The sequence below is a fragment of the Pyxicephalus adspersus genome, chromosome 8, assembly GCF_032062135.1.
Source record: "Pyxicephalus adspersus chromosome 8, UCB_Pads_2.0, whole genome shotgun sequence".
Lineage (NCBI taxonomy): Eukaryota > Metazoa > Chordata > Amphibia > Anura > Pyxicephalidae > Pyxicephalus > Pyxicephalus adspersus.
Window position 1 is genome coordinate 8026820 of NC_092865.1, and position 18915 is coordinate 8045734.

The following is an 18915-nucleotide window of genomic DNA, read 5'->3' on the forward strand; positions in this document are numbered from 1 at the left end:
ACCCATAACCCTGCACCCATTAGGGTCCCTGTCCTGCACTGACACCCATAACCCTGCACCCATTAGGGTCCCTGTACTGCACTGACACCCATTAACCTTGACCCATTGGGGTCCATGTCCTGCCCTTACACCCATAACCCTGCACCTATTAGGGTCCCTGTACTGCACTGACACCCACATTCTTGCACCCAATGTTTCTCCCTACTGTCTTGACCCCACCATCTACACTCCCATTGGGCCCTGCGTACTGCACTACCACCCCCATCTCTGCACCCATTGAGTCCTCCCATTGACATGACAACCACATCCCCGCACCTATGGCGTCCTCTCCTTTACATGACACACACATCCTTGCCCCCATTGGGTCACAGTACAGTGACCGCAGTCTTTATACCCTACAGCAGGTGCTGCACTGTGAGAGTATCACACACACACAGCTTGTCGGTGCTCATCCCTCCCGTTGCGGGGCAGGAAGTCTGTCACGTGATCCCGGCCCGGTATGTCAGAGGCTCTCTCGGTGGGTGCGCGCGCGGCTGTGTGTATTGTTTGAGGAGAGTGCGGCACGTGACCCGGAGGAGGGCGGGGATTGGCCGGCTCCTGGCAGCGGTGTGATTCTCCGTCTTCTCTCAGCATCCTCCGGCAGACAGCGGGCCCTGGATACGGCGCATCCCTAGGGGCCCCCGGAACCTTCCCTGCTTTCCCCACTACACAGTGTACAGCTTGGCTGCCCTTCCCTCTTCAGCCTCCTGGGAGATTGAGGAATGAGAGTGTGCCACCATGATGGAAGGTAGGGTGTCTTCGCCTTTGCACGATGGAAAGTTGAGGAACATCGCCGTGCCTCCAACTTAATTAGAGCAACCCCCCTGTATTCACCGCTGCACCCCCCTGTATTCACCTCTGCACCCCGCTGTATTCACCACTGCACCCCTCTGCCCTCTGTAATCACCACTGGGCCCCTCTGTAATCACCACTGGGCCCCTCTGTAATCACCACTGGGCCCCCCTGTATTCACCACTGGGCCCCCCTGTATTCACCACTGGGCCCCCCTGTATTCACCGCTGAACCCCGCTGTATTCACTGCTGCACCCCTCTGTATTCACCGCTCCTAATTCATTTCTCATTGTGAGCAAAGGGGTCAGACCTTCCTCATAGTGCTGGAGGGCCCCCAGCCTGATGATATGACCCATCCATCATAGAATGCAAGGTGTCAGTTCTGCCCTATGGTCCTACAGGGCCCCCAGCCTTGGTATATTGGCCATAATAAATGCAGAGTGTCAGCCCTGCCTCAAAGTCCTACAGGTCCCATCATTCTAATTAAAATATTGTTTATCTCCAAATTACAAGGTGTCAGCCCTGCCCCAAAATCCTAGAGGATCCCCCATTCTAATAGAGGTCTCCTCTAATATTTAGAGGTCCTTGGAGTACCAAATTAGATTGCATTATAATCTGATCCATCCTTCTATTCCAAGACATTGACCCCCATCTAGGTCCCTATAGCCTAGAGCACCCCCAGCCTCTTGGCGATCTCCTTGGAGGTCCCAACCTGACAATATGACCCCCGTCTCCAAATAGCAAGGTGTTGGAGAACTAAAGGTCCCCCAACCTAATGGGGATCTCAAAATATAGGGTAAAATTACATGGCAATAGGACCCATTCTTCTAAAAGAATATTAGCCCTTATATAGGTCCCAGTGTTCAACCCAGAAATGTTTTAAAGCTGGGTGGGAAGAAATTGTAGGTGGGTGGCAGTCCTTGTATTGTGACCCAACTCTTCAGTAACCACCCAAAAACAGCGGGGCGGTTGCTGCAAAACTGCCAGGTGGTGCACCCAGCTAAAATGGGCTAAGGAGAACACTGGGTCCCCGTAGCCTAGAGTACACCCAGCCTCCTGGAGGTCTCCTTCTTGGGGGTTCAAAACGGCAATACCTGACAATATGACCCACCTGTTTCCAAATACCAAGGTATCGGAGAATAAGAGCACCCCCTTTCTCATGGAGATCTGATTATGCAAAATTACATGGCAATAAGACCCATTAGAATGATATTACCCTCATCCAGATCCCATAGTCCTAAGTTGGTCCTAGTATGATAGAGATGTCTTCATATGTAGGGGACCTAAAAGTGCTAAATTACCCCCATTCTTATAGAATGATATCCCTCAATCAGGTCCCATAGTCCTAAAGAATTGGTGGAGACCTCATTATAAACAAGGGTCCCCCCTGGAAATGCAAAATGGGACCCATCCCTCTGTTAGAATGAGGTTAACTCTTTTACAGGTCTCTTAGTCCCAAGGGGGTCTTAGTTGGGGGACCCTAGAATTGCAAAATTACATGGCATCAGGACCCATTCTTTTTATAGAACAAAATTAACCCTCATCTAGGTCCCATAGTCCTAAGGGGGCCTGTCTTTAGGAATTCCTGGAAGTGCAAAATTATAATTCATAAAACTACAGCCCATCGTTATTCCAATTTCCAGATTATACCCCATCCAGGTCACCATGGACCTCCTTACATTATGGGGGTCTGGGGAGTGAAATGTTACCTCCATCCAGGTCTTCCCATCTTATTAAAATATCCTGTTTTATATAGGGGTCATTAGGATGTCCAAATACAATATTTTTAATATTGACATAAGAATTCCTATTTAGCCCAGACGGTCCCTATAGTCCTATGGAGGGTGTTCATTTCGGGTCTCATCACTCCATTATGAGAGCTTCCAACACGTGGGGGCTTCTAACTGTGCAAAATGTTAGAAAGCTCCCAGCGTCCTAGAATTTTGCAACATGAAATTACAATATAACCCCCATTATAATGTTGAACTCTATAGGTTTCAGTTCAAGGATGAGAAAAAGCCCTGTAACCTGGATGACAATATGTCCTCACTGACAGCCATCTAAAAGTCTCTTTTTTTTTTTTCTGTGCAGTTTGGCCCCACATATATGTTACCCCTGCCCCAGAGAAGTAAAGGACATCTATGAAGGTCTACATGCATTTAGATGACTTGTGGTGCACCATTAAGGTTCTCAGGTTGTAGAAAAAGGAAACATTGCAGTGTAATATCCCCCCCCCCCCCCCCCCCATGTCCTCCCCATCCTAGTGTGTAATCACAAACCTATTTTGTGTAACCTCTTCAACGTTTAGCATTGCAATGCTGCAGAATGTCACCATCATGCATCAATGACATAGGGAGTTGAAGGGGCTGGGTGTGTTTTTTCTTGAATGACCCCCCTTACCAGCGGAAAAAAATCTGGGCATTGATTGCAAAGGATTATTTCTTATGATCATACACAAGCTACCCTTAGGACATTAGCGGAAAAGTCTGTGCCGTTAACCCGTTATGTTGCTGATTGGATTTCAATGTCACGCTTGCCGGTGTCATTCCAAAGATCACGTTCTGTCTTCTGACAAGTGAAGCATATACGTTGTATTTATTCACTAATAATTTTGTGTTATGGTAATGCTGCCTTTGGTTTTTATTATTTTATTTTATAACCCGGCTTTGCTGCTTTGGGCCTAGAATGATCAGTGAGCATCTGGCATGTCCTCTCCACCGAGACGGCTTCTCCATTCCTGCTATTCAGCCGCAGCCTAATTCACTTTGCTTATGTGGACTAGAGTTTGTATTGGCAAGGCTTGCGGTGAATGAATCATACATGTCAGCGTGAATACCCTATGCTTTCTATCAGTGTGTGTGCATATGTGTCTGCAGCACAGGCTGGGTACCCGCAGACGATCAGATGCAAACTCTGACATATGGCTGGCAGGCACCTATAGCATATCTAGGTGTGCAGGAAACCATTGCTATGCTTCCCTTAAGTATTTGGATTTGTTTTAGGTGCCCTTCCAAGCAAAACCAAGCATACCAAGCAAAAAAGAAACAAATTATTACGTATATCTGAAGGCAACCAGTATACAAATCTTATTTTATCCTGGTATCACCCTCATTACATTGCATTCTGATTGGAAGAGAGAAAAGTGGCACTAGGGGTCATTTACGGTGTTTTCTTCCCCTGTTGATTGGAAGAGGGCAGATAGATGACCTCATTGGTTTGATGCTGCTCCTTTTTTATTAAATATTATTATTATTAAACAGGATTTATATAGCGCCACCATAATACACAGCGCTGTACACTAAATAAGGGTTGCAAAAACCACACAGATACAGACAGTGACACAGGAGGAGGAGAGGACCCTGCCCCGGAGAGCTTACAATCTAGGAGGTGGGGGAAGTCCCACACAATAGGTCCAATAACAGGCTGGGGCCAGGGAGATGTTTCAATTATTATAATTGCAATGGCAAATGTTGGTTCACAAGGCTGGCAATGTTGTCCGGAAAAAGAGGCATAAATTAATCTCAAAGATGGAAGCAGTGCTCAACCCAGAATTTTATTAATTAAGCTGGATGGGAAGAAACTATAGGTCGGTGGCAGCCCCTGTATTGTGACTCAACTTATCAGTAACCACCCAAAAACAGGCGGGTAGTGCATCCGGCTAAAAGGGGTCGAGGAGAACACTGGATAGATAGAAATAAAAATCCTATGGCAGAAAGCACATTTCATAGATATTTCAGCTGTGTGGCTTTATTGTGTTATATATAGTAAAGACTATGATGCAACCAATGATGACCTAAAGAGGAAGTAAACCGAAAAACTACCCAAAGCAAAAAAATACACTTTCCTTCAATCCAGCAGAGCAGTCGATCGGTCCGGAGGTTTCTTCGGGTCCCACGTCATACGGGTATCCGTTTTTGGGCCGGCGCCACCATCTTCTCCTCTTCTTCCTAGTTCTTATTCCCACGGCACCAAACACAGGCGCGAGATTGGGTCACGTAGATTGGGAAAAAAACTTCCCTTTTTTTTTCCTTTTTGACGAAAGGGCTCCTTCTGTGCATGCCCAAAGTGCTTAGGCATGCGCAGAAGGAGCTCCCAAGAGCTTCCCAGGATGTGTGACGTAGGTATCCTGGGAAGCTTTGCGCTCCCATTCATTCTCAATCGCTTAAGGCAGGGGTGTCAAACTCAAATACACAGTGGGCCAAAAAGAAAAACTTAGACAAAGTAGCGGGCCAAACTTAAAACTGAAATAGCACCGCTACTACAATTCCCTGCATCAAGAAAACAGTCCAATGCAGGGCCTAATGTTATGAGTGGCTGGAACTCCCTCTTCACTGAAATAGCACCACTACTACAATCCCTTGCGTCTATAAAACAGTCCAATGCAGGGCCACGCATAGGCAGAGAGGCCGCTGGTCCATAGACGCGAGTGTTGCAGCTACTACAATTCCCGGCAATACTTTCGTCTATGAAACAGTCTAATGCGGGGCCACACATAGGCCGCTGGTCTATAGACGTGAGTGATGCCGGGAAATGTAAAAAATGAAAAAATGAAATTCATTTAAAAAATGAAATTTTTTAAATGTACTTTTAAAAAAAAAGTACATTTAATTATGTATTATAAATATAGAGGTACATTTATTTCTCCTTTATCCCCCTAGGGTTCAGTTTAAACCTTTGGTTAAGAAGTATTCTCCCCTGAATTTTTTTTAAGCCAGGTGGGAAGAAGCTGTAGGCAGGTGGTGGACCCTGTATTGTGACCCAACTTGTCAGTAACCACCCAAAAACAGCCGGGTGGTTACTGAAAAATACCAGGCGGTGCCCCCGCCTAAAGGAGCCGGGGAGAATAGTGATTCAGGGAAGTAAGAAACTCATTTATTCTTTACCTTTTAGCTAAAGCAAAAGTCCTCCACTTGAGTCTTAGAGGGTTGGAACACGCTCACAATGGTAGTGTTATTGTAATAAACTGCAGTACATTTATTAAAGCGGAATTAAACCCAAAATAATAAAATCACACTTACCTTCAATCCATCAGATCAGTCTGTCTATTGGGAGGTTTCGTCCATCTTGTCCCATGTCGTCCCAGTATCTGTCTTCGGCCCGGCGCAGAGGGAGCACCAGGTGCTGCAATCTTCTCTCTTCTTCCAGGTTCTTTTTCCTGCGTCACCCGATCTCGCACTGCACAGACACGAGACGTAGATTGGGAGAAAACTTGCCGATCTCACTGTGAATGCGTGGTATCTGCAGTTTTTTCCTATTGATGAAAGGGCTTCTTCTGTGCATGTCGAGATGCTCAAGCATGTGCAGAAGGGGAGGCTGGGAGGCTCTGTGCTCCAATTCAATTAAGGGAGCGGTGCTGCACCCTTTTTTTTAAGTACCCTTTATGTAAAGTGAAAACTCTGAATTTAGGTATGCTTTAGGGTCTAGTTTTCCATCACAAAATGACTCTGGTGACAAAATGACTCTCCGCCTAAAGGAGCCGGGGAGAATAGTGGTTCAGGGAAGAAGGAAACTCATTTATTCTTTACCTTTTAGCTAAAGCAAAAGTCCTCCTCTTGAGTCCTAGAGGGTTGGAACCCGCTCACAATGGTGGTGTTTTTTGTAATAAACTGCAGTACATTTATTAAAGTGGATGTAAACCCAAACAAAAAATCACACTTACCTTCAATCCATCAGATCAGTCTGTCTGTTGGGAGGTTTCTTCCATTGGGTCCCACGTCGTCCCAGTATCTGTCTTCGGCCCAGCGCAGAGGGAGCACCAGGTGCTGCATTCTTCTTCTTCCAGCTTTTTCTTCCTACGTCACCCGATCTCGCACTGCACAGACATGAGACGTAGATTGGGAGAAAACTTGCCGATCTCGATGGGCATGCCTGGGATCTGCAATTTTTTTCTATTGATGAAAGGGCTTCTTCTGTGCATGTCGAGATGCTCAAGCATGTGCAGAAGAAGGAGCAGCCAAGAGCCCCCCGGGATGCGTGACATACCGTGTTTCCCCGAAAGTAAGACCTACCCCGAAAATAAGACCTAGCACTTTTCCCCCAACCTGCCCTAATATAAGACCTACCCCGAAAATAAGACCTAGTAGAAAAATAAAAAAAAAAATAAAAAAATAAAAGCAAACATAAATTAAAACAGTACTCACCGAGCGGGAGACAGCGGGCGTACACACAGCGGGCTAACACACAGCCGCACAAGCCGATGCTTTCCTTGTAGTTCCGGCTCCTGTCACAGGCGGAGTGATATTACATGCACTTCGCCTGTCAGAAGCTGAAGTGCATGTAACCAGGCTAGTTCTAGTGAGCCCTTAAAAATGTGTTAAAAAAAAAAATTAAAATAATATACTCACCTGATACCCGATCCTGCGTGTGTTTCTGGCTGCAGCGTGTCTCTCTTCTATTCTCTGCCAGCATCGTGTCTTTTCCTGTTTGTAAAGCAGGAAAGAAACCGGCACAGCGCCACCTGCTGTTCCATGTCCTAACTGCCGAACAGTGGAAAAAAAGCACAGAGTGATCAGAAGGGGAATTTGTAAGGGGAATTTGGGAATATGGTAAGTGTTTTTTTTCATTAAAAAAAAGTATATAAGACCTACCCTGAAAATAAGACCTAGTGTGTTTTTGGAAGCCCAAAAAAATATAAGACAGTGTCTTATTTTCGGGGAAACACGGTAGGTATCCTGGGAGGCTCTGTGCTCCCATTCAATTTTTGCTCCCTTTTTTTTTTTTTTAAAGTACCCTTTATATAAAGTGAAAACTCTTGAGTTTAGGTACGCTTTAAGGTGTAGTTTACATCACAAAATGACTCTGGTGTGGCTAGTGAGAACTCATAAACTGAAGTTTGAATGTCACTGCAATATTTTTAGCTTTTTCATTTGTCTTGCCGGGTAACATTTAGTGTTTTGCTCTTTGGAATAGAACCAATATTATTTTTATTAACCTGTATTTATATAGCGCTGACATATTACGCAGGGCTTTACAAAGTCCAAAGTCATGTCACTAGCTGTCAAACTAATGTCCCTACTATATAGTCTTTTGTCATGACCACAGTCTAAGGTCAATTTGTTTTGGGGGGCCGGAGCCAAATAACCTAACTGCATGTTTTTGGAATGTGGGAAGAAACGGGAGTACCCAGAGGAAACCCATGCAAACACGGGGAGAACTTGCAAACTCCATGCAAATAATGCCCTGGCTGAGGTTCGAACCTGGGATCCAGCGCTGCAAATGCCAGAGTTCTAGCCACCTTTTACAGAGGATCTACTTATAGAAATGCTGGTGGTCCAACACAGGAGACACAATTGCAGGAGGAGATAATAGTGTAATCATCAGAGTATCATCATCAATCAGCGTAACATCATCATTATGCTGCGGCTTCTTCATTGTCTTTCAGTAGTCTGGCAGCAGGGAAGCAACATTGCTTTATATAACAGAGAATGTGTTTTTACTCTCAGGCTGTGCATTGGGGTAGGGAGTTAGAAAAGTAGCAGATTACAGATATTTTCTCCTGAAGTATTACAACTTTGAATGTAACTGGTTGGCCACGGTCCAGCTTTACTTTTTAAATTATAACATATTTGGTAGACTAAAATTCAGAAGATTTCTGCAAAGGTTGATTGAGTGGGTCTGTTTTTGAGTTCCGCTTTATTGACAGAATCCTGCAAATTAGCAGCATTTAGTTGCAGATCATGTGGCCTTACTATGGCTATGTACACATACACACACGATCCTAATAGAAGTAAAGGGGAGAGAGCCCAGCGGAGTGCCGCTCTGCCGTTTTCCTCATTCCCCCACTATAGAGCAGAATGGTGCTGTATGTACAGCGCTCATTCATGCATCATTCAGTCTTTTGTCGTTGGAAAGGATCTTTCAAGATCACAATTATTGAACGTGTGTACGCAGCCTACATCTGTGCAGCAATGTTTATTTGGGGCCATTGTGCCTGTAATCCCTGGCATCTGGCTAAGGGCTTGTGCCAAATACAAACACAAATATTCATCATTTTATCTGCTTTTCATTCAGTTCAATTGCACCCCAGTAGGACATTCTGCATCCTTTAAAGATCAAATGCAGTCACTAAACTGCCTTGTGTATCAGCTAATTAAAGTCAGTGGGGTTTTGCTGACTTGTGTTTTATGCGTTTCAATATTACAGAACAGCGTTCGTGAACATTCGTAAGACTGTTTTGCACTGGTATGAGACTGATTTACCTCTACAGATGAGATATTTTTATTAAGATGTGACAGGTTTGCACATTAAAGAGACGCACAATTGGGAAGTGATCAGGGGCCGGTTTTTCATTCCATCGCAGTACTATTTTAAAACAACCAATCATTATTCTTCCCAGAAATTCTTTTATGCTGGTGGGAAGATGCTGTACGCTGGTGTTGACCCCAGTATTGTGACTACAAGCTCTTCAGTAACCACCCAAAAACAGCGGAGTGGTTACTGAAAATTTCTGCATGGTGTACCCAGATAAAAATGGGCTGGGGGGAATGCTGCCTTAGGACCATTTCAGATCTGTGGTAAGCTACAGCATTCTACTACAGCAGCGGTTGCCTACCGGTGGTCCGCAAGAAAATTTTGGTGGTCCAGAGCCAGAAGAAGGACCCCACTGGGGGGGCACACCAGCCAGAGCCGCGGACCATGTCCCCGTATGAAACGCAGGCTCAGGGCGGTAGGGGTAGGGTAGCGCCCACTCTCCTATCACAGTGTGGGTGGATTCTGGCATAATGACGTCACTGGGGGAAGTTTCTTCCCTGGTGTGTGACACACAGTTCCCCACGCATGCGCGGCCTGGAGTCCATACATTTAGTGGTCAGTGAGGTCCAAAAGGTTGGCGACCACTGTACTACAGAGTCAACCGGGATTCCAACTTGACTTCAATGGGAGTGGTTTGGAACCTTTTTTGCAGTCCGTTTATGCTGCAGTTCTCACGTGCCAATCTGATTACCTGTGGCGAGGTTTGCCGCAAACTGCGGTTGTGTGTTGCATGACGAGTGTAGAACATCACACGTGTAGACTGATGGTGAGATTGCAGTGCAGTTAATGCTTCCTTATTCCAGTGAACCACTGCCTTTGAGGGGGTCTACATGTATCATTTACCCATGGCAGCCCACTAGAGTATGAAAGGGGGCAGCAGGGAGGGCAGTGTTCTCCCCCAAAAAATTTTCTCAGCTGAGTGGGGGAAAGCTGTAGCCTGGTGGTCAAAAGGTATAGAGGCATGATGCAAAAAATGTTATAAGTATAGTAAAAAAAATAGTCAAAATTATTTATAGCAGAGCTGACAGAGTGCTAACTCTCATTGACATCTCACTCCACACAAAGCCCAGCCTGAGGAGCCAGGTGGTTACTTAAAAGTGTTGGGTGGTGCGCCCGGCTAAAAAGTGCTGGGAAGATCACTGGAGTGGTACTGAACCCTTTGTTAAATCTGCAAATGCTGCTTCTTTTACTTCTTTTTATTAACCAATGTGATTGTCTGGCAAAGTGCCAACCTCATGAGCCACACAGGATCACTGGCTTCTGCCACAGGTGTCCCAAATGTATTACAAATGTTTGCAATCTGCATCACATCTTTGTCACTGTTTCCTTTTAACATTGCCTAGCAATGAAGCAGAATTGACAACTGAGCCTCTTTGAAGGTTTACAGCTTTACCCTTCCCAACACACAACTAAATATTCAATTATGAAATGCGTGAAGTTTAGTTTACTAAACAAAGTGAAGTCAAAATGTTAGCCCAGATGCCAATAAATTAAATCGGAATCCTTTTTCCTGAAATGTTAACTTCGCACTATTACCTATTTTACGACAGAGCTTTGCACTCCAATATTTAAATAATGTTCATTAACTTTTTCCCATTGTTGTTGCAGAATAGCATGCAGTATTTTTTTCATTTTTATAGAGCCCTCTTTTTTTAAAACCAGTTAAGTTGAAATAAAAGGAGGGGGGTGTCCCCAAAGGTTTTTTTTCCTGTTTGCCATTTGGAAGGGTTCTCTTTAGTTCCTGTCTTCTTTTCTGGACTTGAGAGGAGGAGATATTGAAATATCAGAAACCCAACACTCACAAGAAAGTCTTTCATTGCATCTTTTATTCAAGCATACTGCAGAACCCAAGTTACACTGATTTAAAAAAAAAAGGTTTTTGTGGAACCTGGAATTAAGGGGGAACTAAATCCAGTGGATACTCGCCTTGTTTTATTGCGGGCACTGTCATCTTCTACCTTCTTCCATTCTGCATTGCATTCTTCAGCCGTCTAGATTGGCCAGGCCAATCATTCAGTCTCTGTACCCGCAAGAGAAGTCGGAATTGCAGAGAATCTTGGCAATCAATAGGATGGCGATCAGGCAGGTCTAAACATTTATTGCAGAAGAGACATTGCAGTGTTCTCCCCAGCCCATTTTAGCTAACCTTTTCAGCAACCACCCAGCTGTTTTTGGGTGATTACTGATGAGCTGGGTCACAACTCATGAGTTGGGCTTCCACTCGCTTACAATTTCTTCCCACCCAGCCAGGTTTTTAAAGTTGAACTTTAGTTCCGCATTATAAGATAACCAGGCTGGTTCAAAATGCTTAAGCTAAAATTGAAGTTTTGGATACAGTATGAGTTATTATTAAAATACATTTTATTATTATATTGAATTGGAGGACTGGCTTTTGGATGCTAGTTGAAGTTTCAGTATGGGAGGTGTGTCTGTGTAGTACGCCACACAGTGTTACCTATATAAAAGGGACAGGTGAAGTGACTTTTATTATTATTAATATTTTTTTTAGTTTGGGTTCATTTCCAATGACAGTGGGCACACAAACAGCAATAAAAGCAAGCATCCTAACTTCTAACCACACAATGCAAAATCCAAAATGATTCTTTATGCTGATGTTGTACCCTTTGGGTATAAACCTCAGGACCCCAGCTACGTACACATGTAAGATGATTCTCGTCCAATAATTGACCTAGGGCTGGTATCGGACAAGAATCTGGCGTGTGTATAGCATTCATTGTTCCGACGACCGTCCTGGAACTATCGTAATGAAAGTGAAGGGGAGAGAGCGCAGCAGGGTGCCACTCCATCATTCTCCCCCCTTCCCTCTCCATAGAGTATGTACAGCGCTCAATCATGCATCGTTCAGTCTTTTGTCATTGGAAAGGATCATGAAAGATCCTTTCCGGCAACAATTAATAAACGCGTGTACACCTAAGACATCCGTTCTGCCCTTAATTCAGGAAAATAGCTTTATCAGGTCACTTTGTATTATACTAACCAAGGGTCTGTCTGACTTTTTGTCCTTGAGACCCTCCAGAGAAATTCCTGTACATTTTGACCTAATTTGCTTAATGGGATCACAATGATACATTTTCTACCATACAGCTATATTGTCTTAGCAAACAGGATCATGCAGTGAAAAATTAGTTTTATTAGCTATTAATAAGTAATTACAGCAAGGTAACAATTAGGTTGGTGGTTGGAACTCAGGAATTCTTTTGTAGGTATCAGTCAGCCTTGAGAGACGGTGCAGTTGTGCTAAAAGTTGTTGGACATTTATTTGTACATGGAATGTTTTTGGCCAAATTTATGAATTGAAACCTAACCAGTAGGAGATCTTTGTCTTCTCGTTATGTTATTTCTGTGTATAGCTTGGAAATATACCCAGTATGGTTAACCTGTGCACACCTGACCATCATACCTATGTTAGCTTTTGGAACATCCCTTTACAAAACCAGTATTCTCCCAAGTTATTTGAAAAAAAAGAAATGTTCTCCTGGTGTTAATCAAAGTAGTTCAGTCCTCTGAAAAGGGGGCAGTTTGCCAACCCTAGGTTTAGGTACATAGAAACAACAAAGAAAAAAGAAGGATTTCTTGGCAAAAGTTTAGTTGTATTGAAAAATCTATATATCATAATACAAACAATCTTGATCACATACATTTTCAAATATCTACAAAGTAACACGCTCAGATATTTAGATTTCAAAAAGTTTTTAATAAAGATTTAAGATATTATACACATCAACTATGACCATGATATCTTACATCAGATAGCAGGTTGATCCAATTTTACATTTTTCTTTACATAAACTAGGACAGAAAAGAAGAAAGACAAAAAAAAAAAAAAAAGCCACAACCGTGGTATCTAACAGAAAAAAAAAGAACAGAAAAAATACAAAAATAAACAAAAAGAAAAACAAATAGGGATAAGTATCCCGTCAGTTATAACTTTTTACAGCACACATTTCGGATATTGCAACCAAATTTTCCATCTTCTAACAAAATTATCGTATTGGTTATGTATAAGCACATACGTTTTTTCCATCAAACATTGTATATTTAAATCTTGTATCACTTCCGTAATTTCAGGAATGTGTGCACGCTCAGATATTTAGACAAGTAGGCCCTAATTAGGCACTAGACAATCAACTGCTATCAGGAATATATAGGTATGTAATTAAATCGTGCCGTATACGTATGTCGATACCCGACGCGTTTCACCCGAATTAGGCTTCCTCAGGGGTGACTTTTATGTTTGGCTTGATTGAAAGTGATAGCTTCACATAATCTAGGTATATATCAAATGTATATAATCAGTCAAAAATAGATTGGGCTGTACATTTAAGAATACATGCAGAAATATATTCAGGTGCATGTAGTATAATGTTAGTATCTCCAGAGATGAATGCATACAGGTATGTGCATCCACATTCAGTTATATAGTGCAATATTACATAGATGAGTTAATTCTAAACAATCCAACACATAAAGTACTAGTGATGTAATATATCAAAAATACACAGTGCATTTCTGATATGTTTTACGTCACTAGTACTTAATGTGTTAGATTCTACATGTATTCCTAAATGTACAGCGTAATCTATTTTTGACTGATTATGTGCATTACTCTAAACCAAACCCATCACACTATTGGGCCAATTTTTTAAACCTCTTTGAGGCTGGAGACGATACATTTTCGTTAGTGAAGCTGGGTGATCCTGCAAACCTGGAATGGATTTCTCCAAAGTGATTTGCTATTTGCTAGCAATTTTTTTAAATCCTGGACCAGATCCATTCTAGGTTTGCTGGATCACCCAGGTTCACTAATGAGAGTGTATCCTCTCCAGCCTTGGATAGCTTTATTAGATCAGGCCCTATGACTTTATGGAGCTGGCTTTGTGCACAGGGGCCACGGCCATGATGGAAACCGAGAAGGGCTTTCACAAAACTGTTACCCCAAGTTGTCTATAATTTCTTGTGAAGCATTAATGGTATCCTTCACTGAAAGCACCTAAAGTCCATAATCTAGAAAGGTTTCCTTATCCTTTTTGCATTATAATGTATAAAACAAATCATCTTTTCAAAGTAAATGTGCAAGAATACTCTGTATGTCTTTCTCACTTTGTGGCAACTCCATTATCTTAATGTGGATTCTGATTCAGTAATGCGGTGAAGATAAAAGTGACATGCTTAAAGATAGGTCAGCAGTGGCAACTCCACCTTTTTCTGTCCTCTAATGTTCCCATAAATCAAAATATATATTTAGAGAGGATCTGCACTCTGGAAAAAGGCAAGCAAATGACTAATCTCCAGTATTGATTGTGAGCTCCCTTCAGCTGATTTTTGTCCTATTAATTTACCATACCTTGTCCTGCAGGGTGTCTGTGCATGGAGCCTTTTTGGTATAGGGAGGGCTTTTCTTCATGTAAAAACTTCCCCCTGATGATCACTGATGAAAAATACCGAAGAACCAACAGGAGAGGTGGAGGATTAAAGATCCACAGACTGATTAGAGCAGGAATATTCTTGCACTTCAAGATCTTGGGTACAGCTTCCTCTCCAGCAAGGAGAACAGTAATAACCTTTAAAAGTCCTGAGTCTAAAATGAAAAGTAAAAAGTTTTAGGACTTTTAATTCTCATGTGTCGTTAATTTACTGATATTGAGTTTAAAAAACACAAATTTTATTCAACCAAACACAAAACAGTAATATTTCACTACGCGTTTCACATATATCATGCCCGCGTCATCAGAGTCGTTTGTCTTGAACTGCTCCTGATGAAGCTGACTTGACCTGTTAAACGCGTAGTGTAATAGTCGAGACAAACGCTTGTATAAATAACTGATTTTGTGAAATGTTGCTGTTTTGTGTTTGGTTTGGTTTTCTGGAAAAAAAATTGTTATTATTTCTGATACCTTAAAAGTTCCACTGGTAAAACTTTCAGCCTGTCATAAAACAGGATGTGGCATCACACACTAACAAAAAGAAGCTGATAAGAATCATTGTACTATCTATTCCTGAATCTAGCCGTCAGAAGTAGCATTGACTTTGGTTTCACACTGCAAAGTTATATCTATGAAGCTTAATGAACCAAAGTTGGTGTTATTATTATTATACAGTATTTTTATAGCGCCAACATATTACGCAGAATGGTACAAAGTCTATAGTCATGTCACTATCTGTCCCTCAAAGGAGCTCACAATCTAATGTCCTTACCATGTGTCTTTATTACAGTCTAGGGTTATTGTTTTTGGGGGAAGTCAATTAACCTAATTGCATCAGCGCTCAACCGAGAAATTTTTTCAAGCAGGGTGGGAGGAAGTTTTAGGTGGGTGGCAGCCCCTGTATTACCCAACTCATCAGTAACTACCCAAAAACAGCCGGGTGGTTACTGAAAAGTGCCGAGTGGAGCACCCGGCTAAAAGGGGCTGGGGAGAACACTGTGCATGTTTTTAGAATGTACACTGTTTTTGAATCATAAACTGCTGCTATGGTATACAACTCAGAACATGGATCCCACCTATAATTTCTGGAGCATCAATGATTACCCACAGTAAGTACGCCCCATCTCTCTTCACAACAGATGTTGTGTATCTTTAATATCACAAGTGGTAGAAAATATCTTTTTATAATTATATTAAAATATTCTCTGCAAGTGTATTTCTCCTACGACAGCCTAAACATTATGACTGCTCATCTCTTAATGTCAATATTATCTGATAATTACAGTATGACTTGGAGTCATCTTTACTATATTTATATGTTTTATCATTTCTGATGTCAAATAATAAATGGATCTATGTCACTGAGAGTTGTAATGGTAAAACAGAGTACTGAACCTGTTTTTCACAACTTTTCCATAATGCTTGAGCATTGCAGGATTTTGTGCAAAGTACTTGGGGAACTTCAGGGTCATCGGCTTTGTTCCCACTTGTAATACCGTAATGCACAGCAAAGTATAGTAGGCACCTGTGTGGCTCTCAAAAGGAATGCCGACTCATTCATTCCAAAAAAAAATGGATGCATGAGCACTGCAGGCGGCATGTTTGAATCAGTGGATAGCACTCTCACCTTTGCAGCGCTGGGTCCCAGGTTTGAATCTTGACCGGGACATTATCTGCATGGAGTTTGCAGGTTCTCTCCATGTTTGTGTGGGTTTTCCCAGGTACTCCAGTTAATTGCCCCCCCCCACCCCCCCAAATTGACCTTAGACTGTGTTAAAGACATATGACTATGGTGGAGACATTAGATTGTGAGCTACTTTAAGGGACAGCTAGTGACATGACTATGGACTTTGTAAAGCGCTGCATAATATGTCGGTGCTATATAAACACTGTAATAATAACAACAACACATAAGTGGGAACATCAGACATTGCTTCCTATTTATTGTCTGATATCCTCACATATCACATACTGGGCCGGATTTATTAAAGCTCTCTGTGAATGGAGAGGATAGACTATCATGGGTTAACCTGGGTGATCCTGCAGACTTGGAATGGATTTCTTAAAATAGTTTGCTATTATTCGGAAACGTTTTTAGTCCTGGACTAGATCCATTCTGGGTTTGCTGGATCACCTTAGTCTATCTTCTCGAGTCTTGGGATAGATTTTAATGTCAGGCGCACTGTGCAGCAAGGAGGCCTTCATGTGGCCATTCCATTACTTTAAATCCTGCCAATGCTTGTAACATCCTCTAGTCAACAGACTGTTGTCAGCCTTACCTAAACCTATCTCATCATGGTGCTAGGAGCGGTGTTATGCCAGCACATAACTGATCACCTTGAGGACCACATCGATGCATGATATGCAGCTGCCACGTCTGTATTGGATCCTGTGGGATGGATCTGTTTAATGCAGCCTTTCTCAACCTTTTTAACTTGGGGAAACCCTTTAAGTTAAGGTCTTTACGGAACCCCTGGCTATAATTACTATATCCACAGCTAACAGTATATTAGCATAGTGGTCAGTAGGAAGAGTTCACCTTACATTGCTGGCCTTTGGGAAGAATGTCACCCTTAAAGATAGCCAAAAAGATAATTGGTGTCAGTGGTAACTAACCTGAGATGCACAAACTGCTCAAGGAACCCCTAACAACCTCTGGAGGAACCCTGGTTGGGCAACGCTGGCAAGTCCGTTGGTTGGGATTGCAATAGAGAATCAAGGAATGTGATGTGGAGATACTGCAGATGCAGTATGGCAGTTTGTATAACTCGTACGGTCACACGCTTGTTGGAGGTACTTTCCTACTTCTTTCTTTCCACATACCATGATTGCAGCAATGCACTCTGGCATGTCAAAACCAACAAGCCTATGAACACACAATAACCGCACAAACTTTGTCACAGAATATTTTGTGTCTTGAATCCGTTGTGATTCCCTGGTGTGCATTACATTACATTTTGTTGTTTTGCAGAGTTTGTGGCCAATTTGATTTTAGGTAATCTTTACTAAGGATCAAAGACAAAAATAAACCTCAGCGAGCTCTCTTTATCCCCAGCCGCTCTTTTCGCTTGTCAACTCTGTAAGTAAGAATTTGGGTCTCGCTGAGTGATGATAGGAAGCCAGAGGGTATCCACAGCTAGAGTAAGCGAGACACGGAATAAGATAAAGAAGGAAGAAAAGTTAGGCAAATTAAACAAAATATCTCGGGGCCGGCTTCATCTGCACACCAACGACTTTGTAGATGGTCACAGCTAGTAAATGAAGGAAGGGATTTACGAGGCGGACCTATATTTGGGTATTTATATTGGATTTCATGAAATGAACCTTTGCAAGGAGTATTCTAAATTTTGATGTTTGTTTTAAAAGTTTTTAGTTTGTACATAGTTTGCTTTATTAATGGGAGTTAGGAAATCCAAGTAAGTCTGGCCTTATCAGATATATTATTTATTAAAGCATAAATCCTACTATAATCGCCATTTTCATGCTTCATCCTGGGGCGCCATCATCTTCTTCTTTCTCCTCCTAGATACGATCTTTAGCCACTTTGATTGGCCAGGCTAGAATGATGTAACTCCGACTCTGGTGCAGGAAAGTTCATTCAGTCCTGGCAAGTCCAGGGGAAGCCTAGCAACAGTTACCCGGAGCAATCAGGAAGGTACGAATACTTATTGCAAAAGGGTATTCGTCTGTCCCTTTTTGCAATAATGCTGTACCTGATTGAAAATTTTCTATAGTGGAACTTTTCCTTCATCCTAGGTAAGGTATTAGTTTACATAGTCCATACTTGCTCCCATATGTAGTGTTTGTCTAGGTCGCGTAGTGCAGTCTGTTGAGTTTTGTGGCCGATGGTGGTAGTGTTTTAATAGCACAGGGGAACATTTGAGAAAGATAATAGCTGCTTGGTTGGTATTTTATTTTGTAGCTTTCAAGAGGACCATTGACTCAAGGAATGACTTATAATCCCTTATATTTGCAGACCAGAGGAAGATCCCAACGTGTACATGAGGATGAAGGGGAAGCAGTAGTGGTGGGCAGTAGCAGGGACTATAGAAAACACGGCCAACTTAGACTTGGGAGGGTTCATCACAGACCATAACCTTATAATCTTATCTGTCCACCATACAATCACAGCATGCAGAAATGACAGGTCTGGGACAGGCAATAGTTTACCAGTCAGTTTATCCAGAAACAGGAAGCACAGATCCATGTCTCATAGTAATGGAAAAAGCACCACATGACAAAAACCACTTTTGTTCAACCCCCCTGCCAAACTACACAACTTCTTCTTCTTTGATTCACTTTACCCATACCCGTAAAGCAACAAGATTATTATATACCGTATTTTTCGGACCATTAGACGCTCCGGACTATAAGACGCACCAGGTTTTCC

The 18915-nt window shown here is 42.5% G+C and overlaps 1 protein-coding gene and 1 long non-coding RNA gene across 14 annotated transcripts in view; one reads left to right on the plus strand and one right to left on the minus strand.

Moving 5' to 3' along the window:
- The first annotated feature begins 446 nt into the window (after nt 1-446).
- Nucleotides 447-18915, plus strand: part of SGIP1 (SH3GL interacting endocytic adaptor 1) — a 106955-nt gene continuing 88486 nt past the window's right edge. For 3 of the 13 annotated variants that reach the window (XM_072419421.1, XM_072419419.1, XM_072419420.1), the window contains exon 1: nt 471-787. In XM_072419421.1, the coding sequence (XP_072275522.1) occupies nt 778-787 (10 nt within the window). In that variant the 5' untranslated portion in view covers nt 471-777. Of the gene's footprint in view, nt 788-18915 lie in introns of all 13 variants that reach the window. The other 10 variants (XM_072419417.1, XM_072419418.1, XM_072419430.1 and 7 more) reach the window with 8 other exon arrangements.
- The window catches only part of LOC140336382 (uncharacterized), a 20069-nt gene continuing 13929 nt past the window's right edge, over nt 12776-18915 (minus strand). Inside the window, exon 4 of the long non-coding RNA XR_011921884.1 lies at nt 12776-14680. This is a non-coding gene — a long non-coding RNA (uncharacterized lncRNA). The remainder of the gene's footprint in view (nt 14681-18915) is intronic.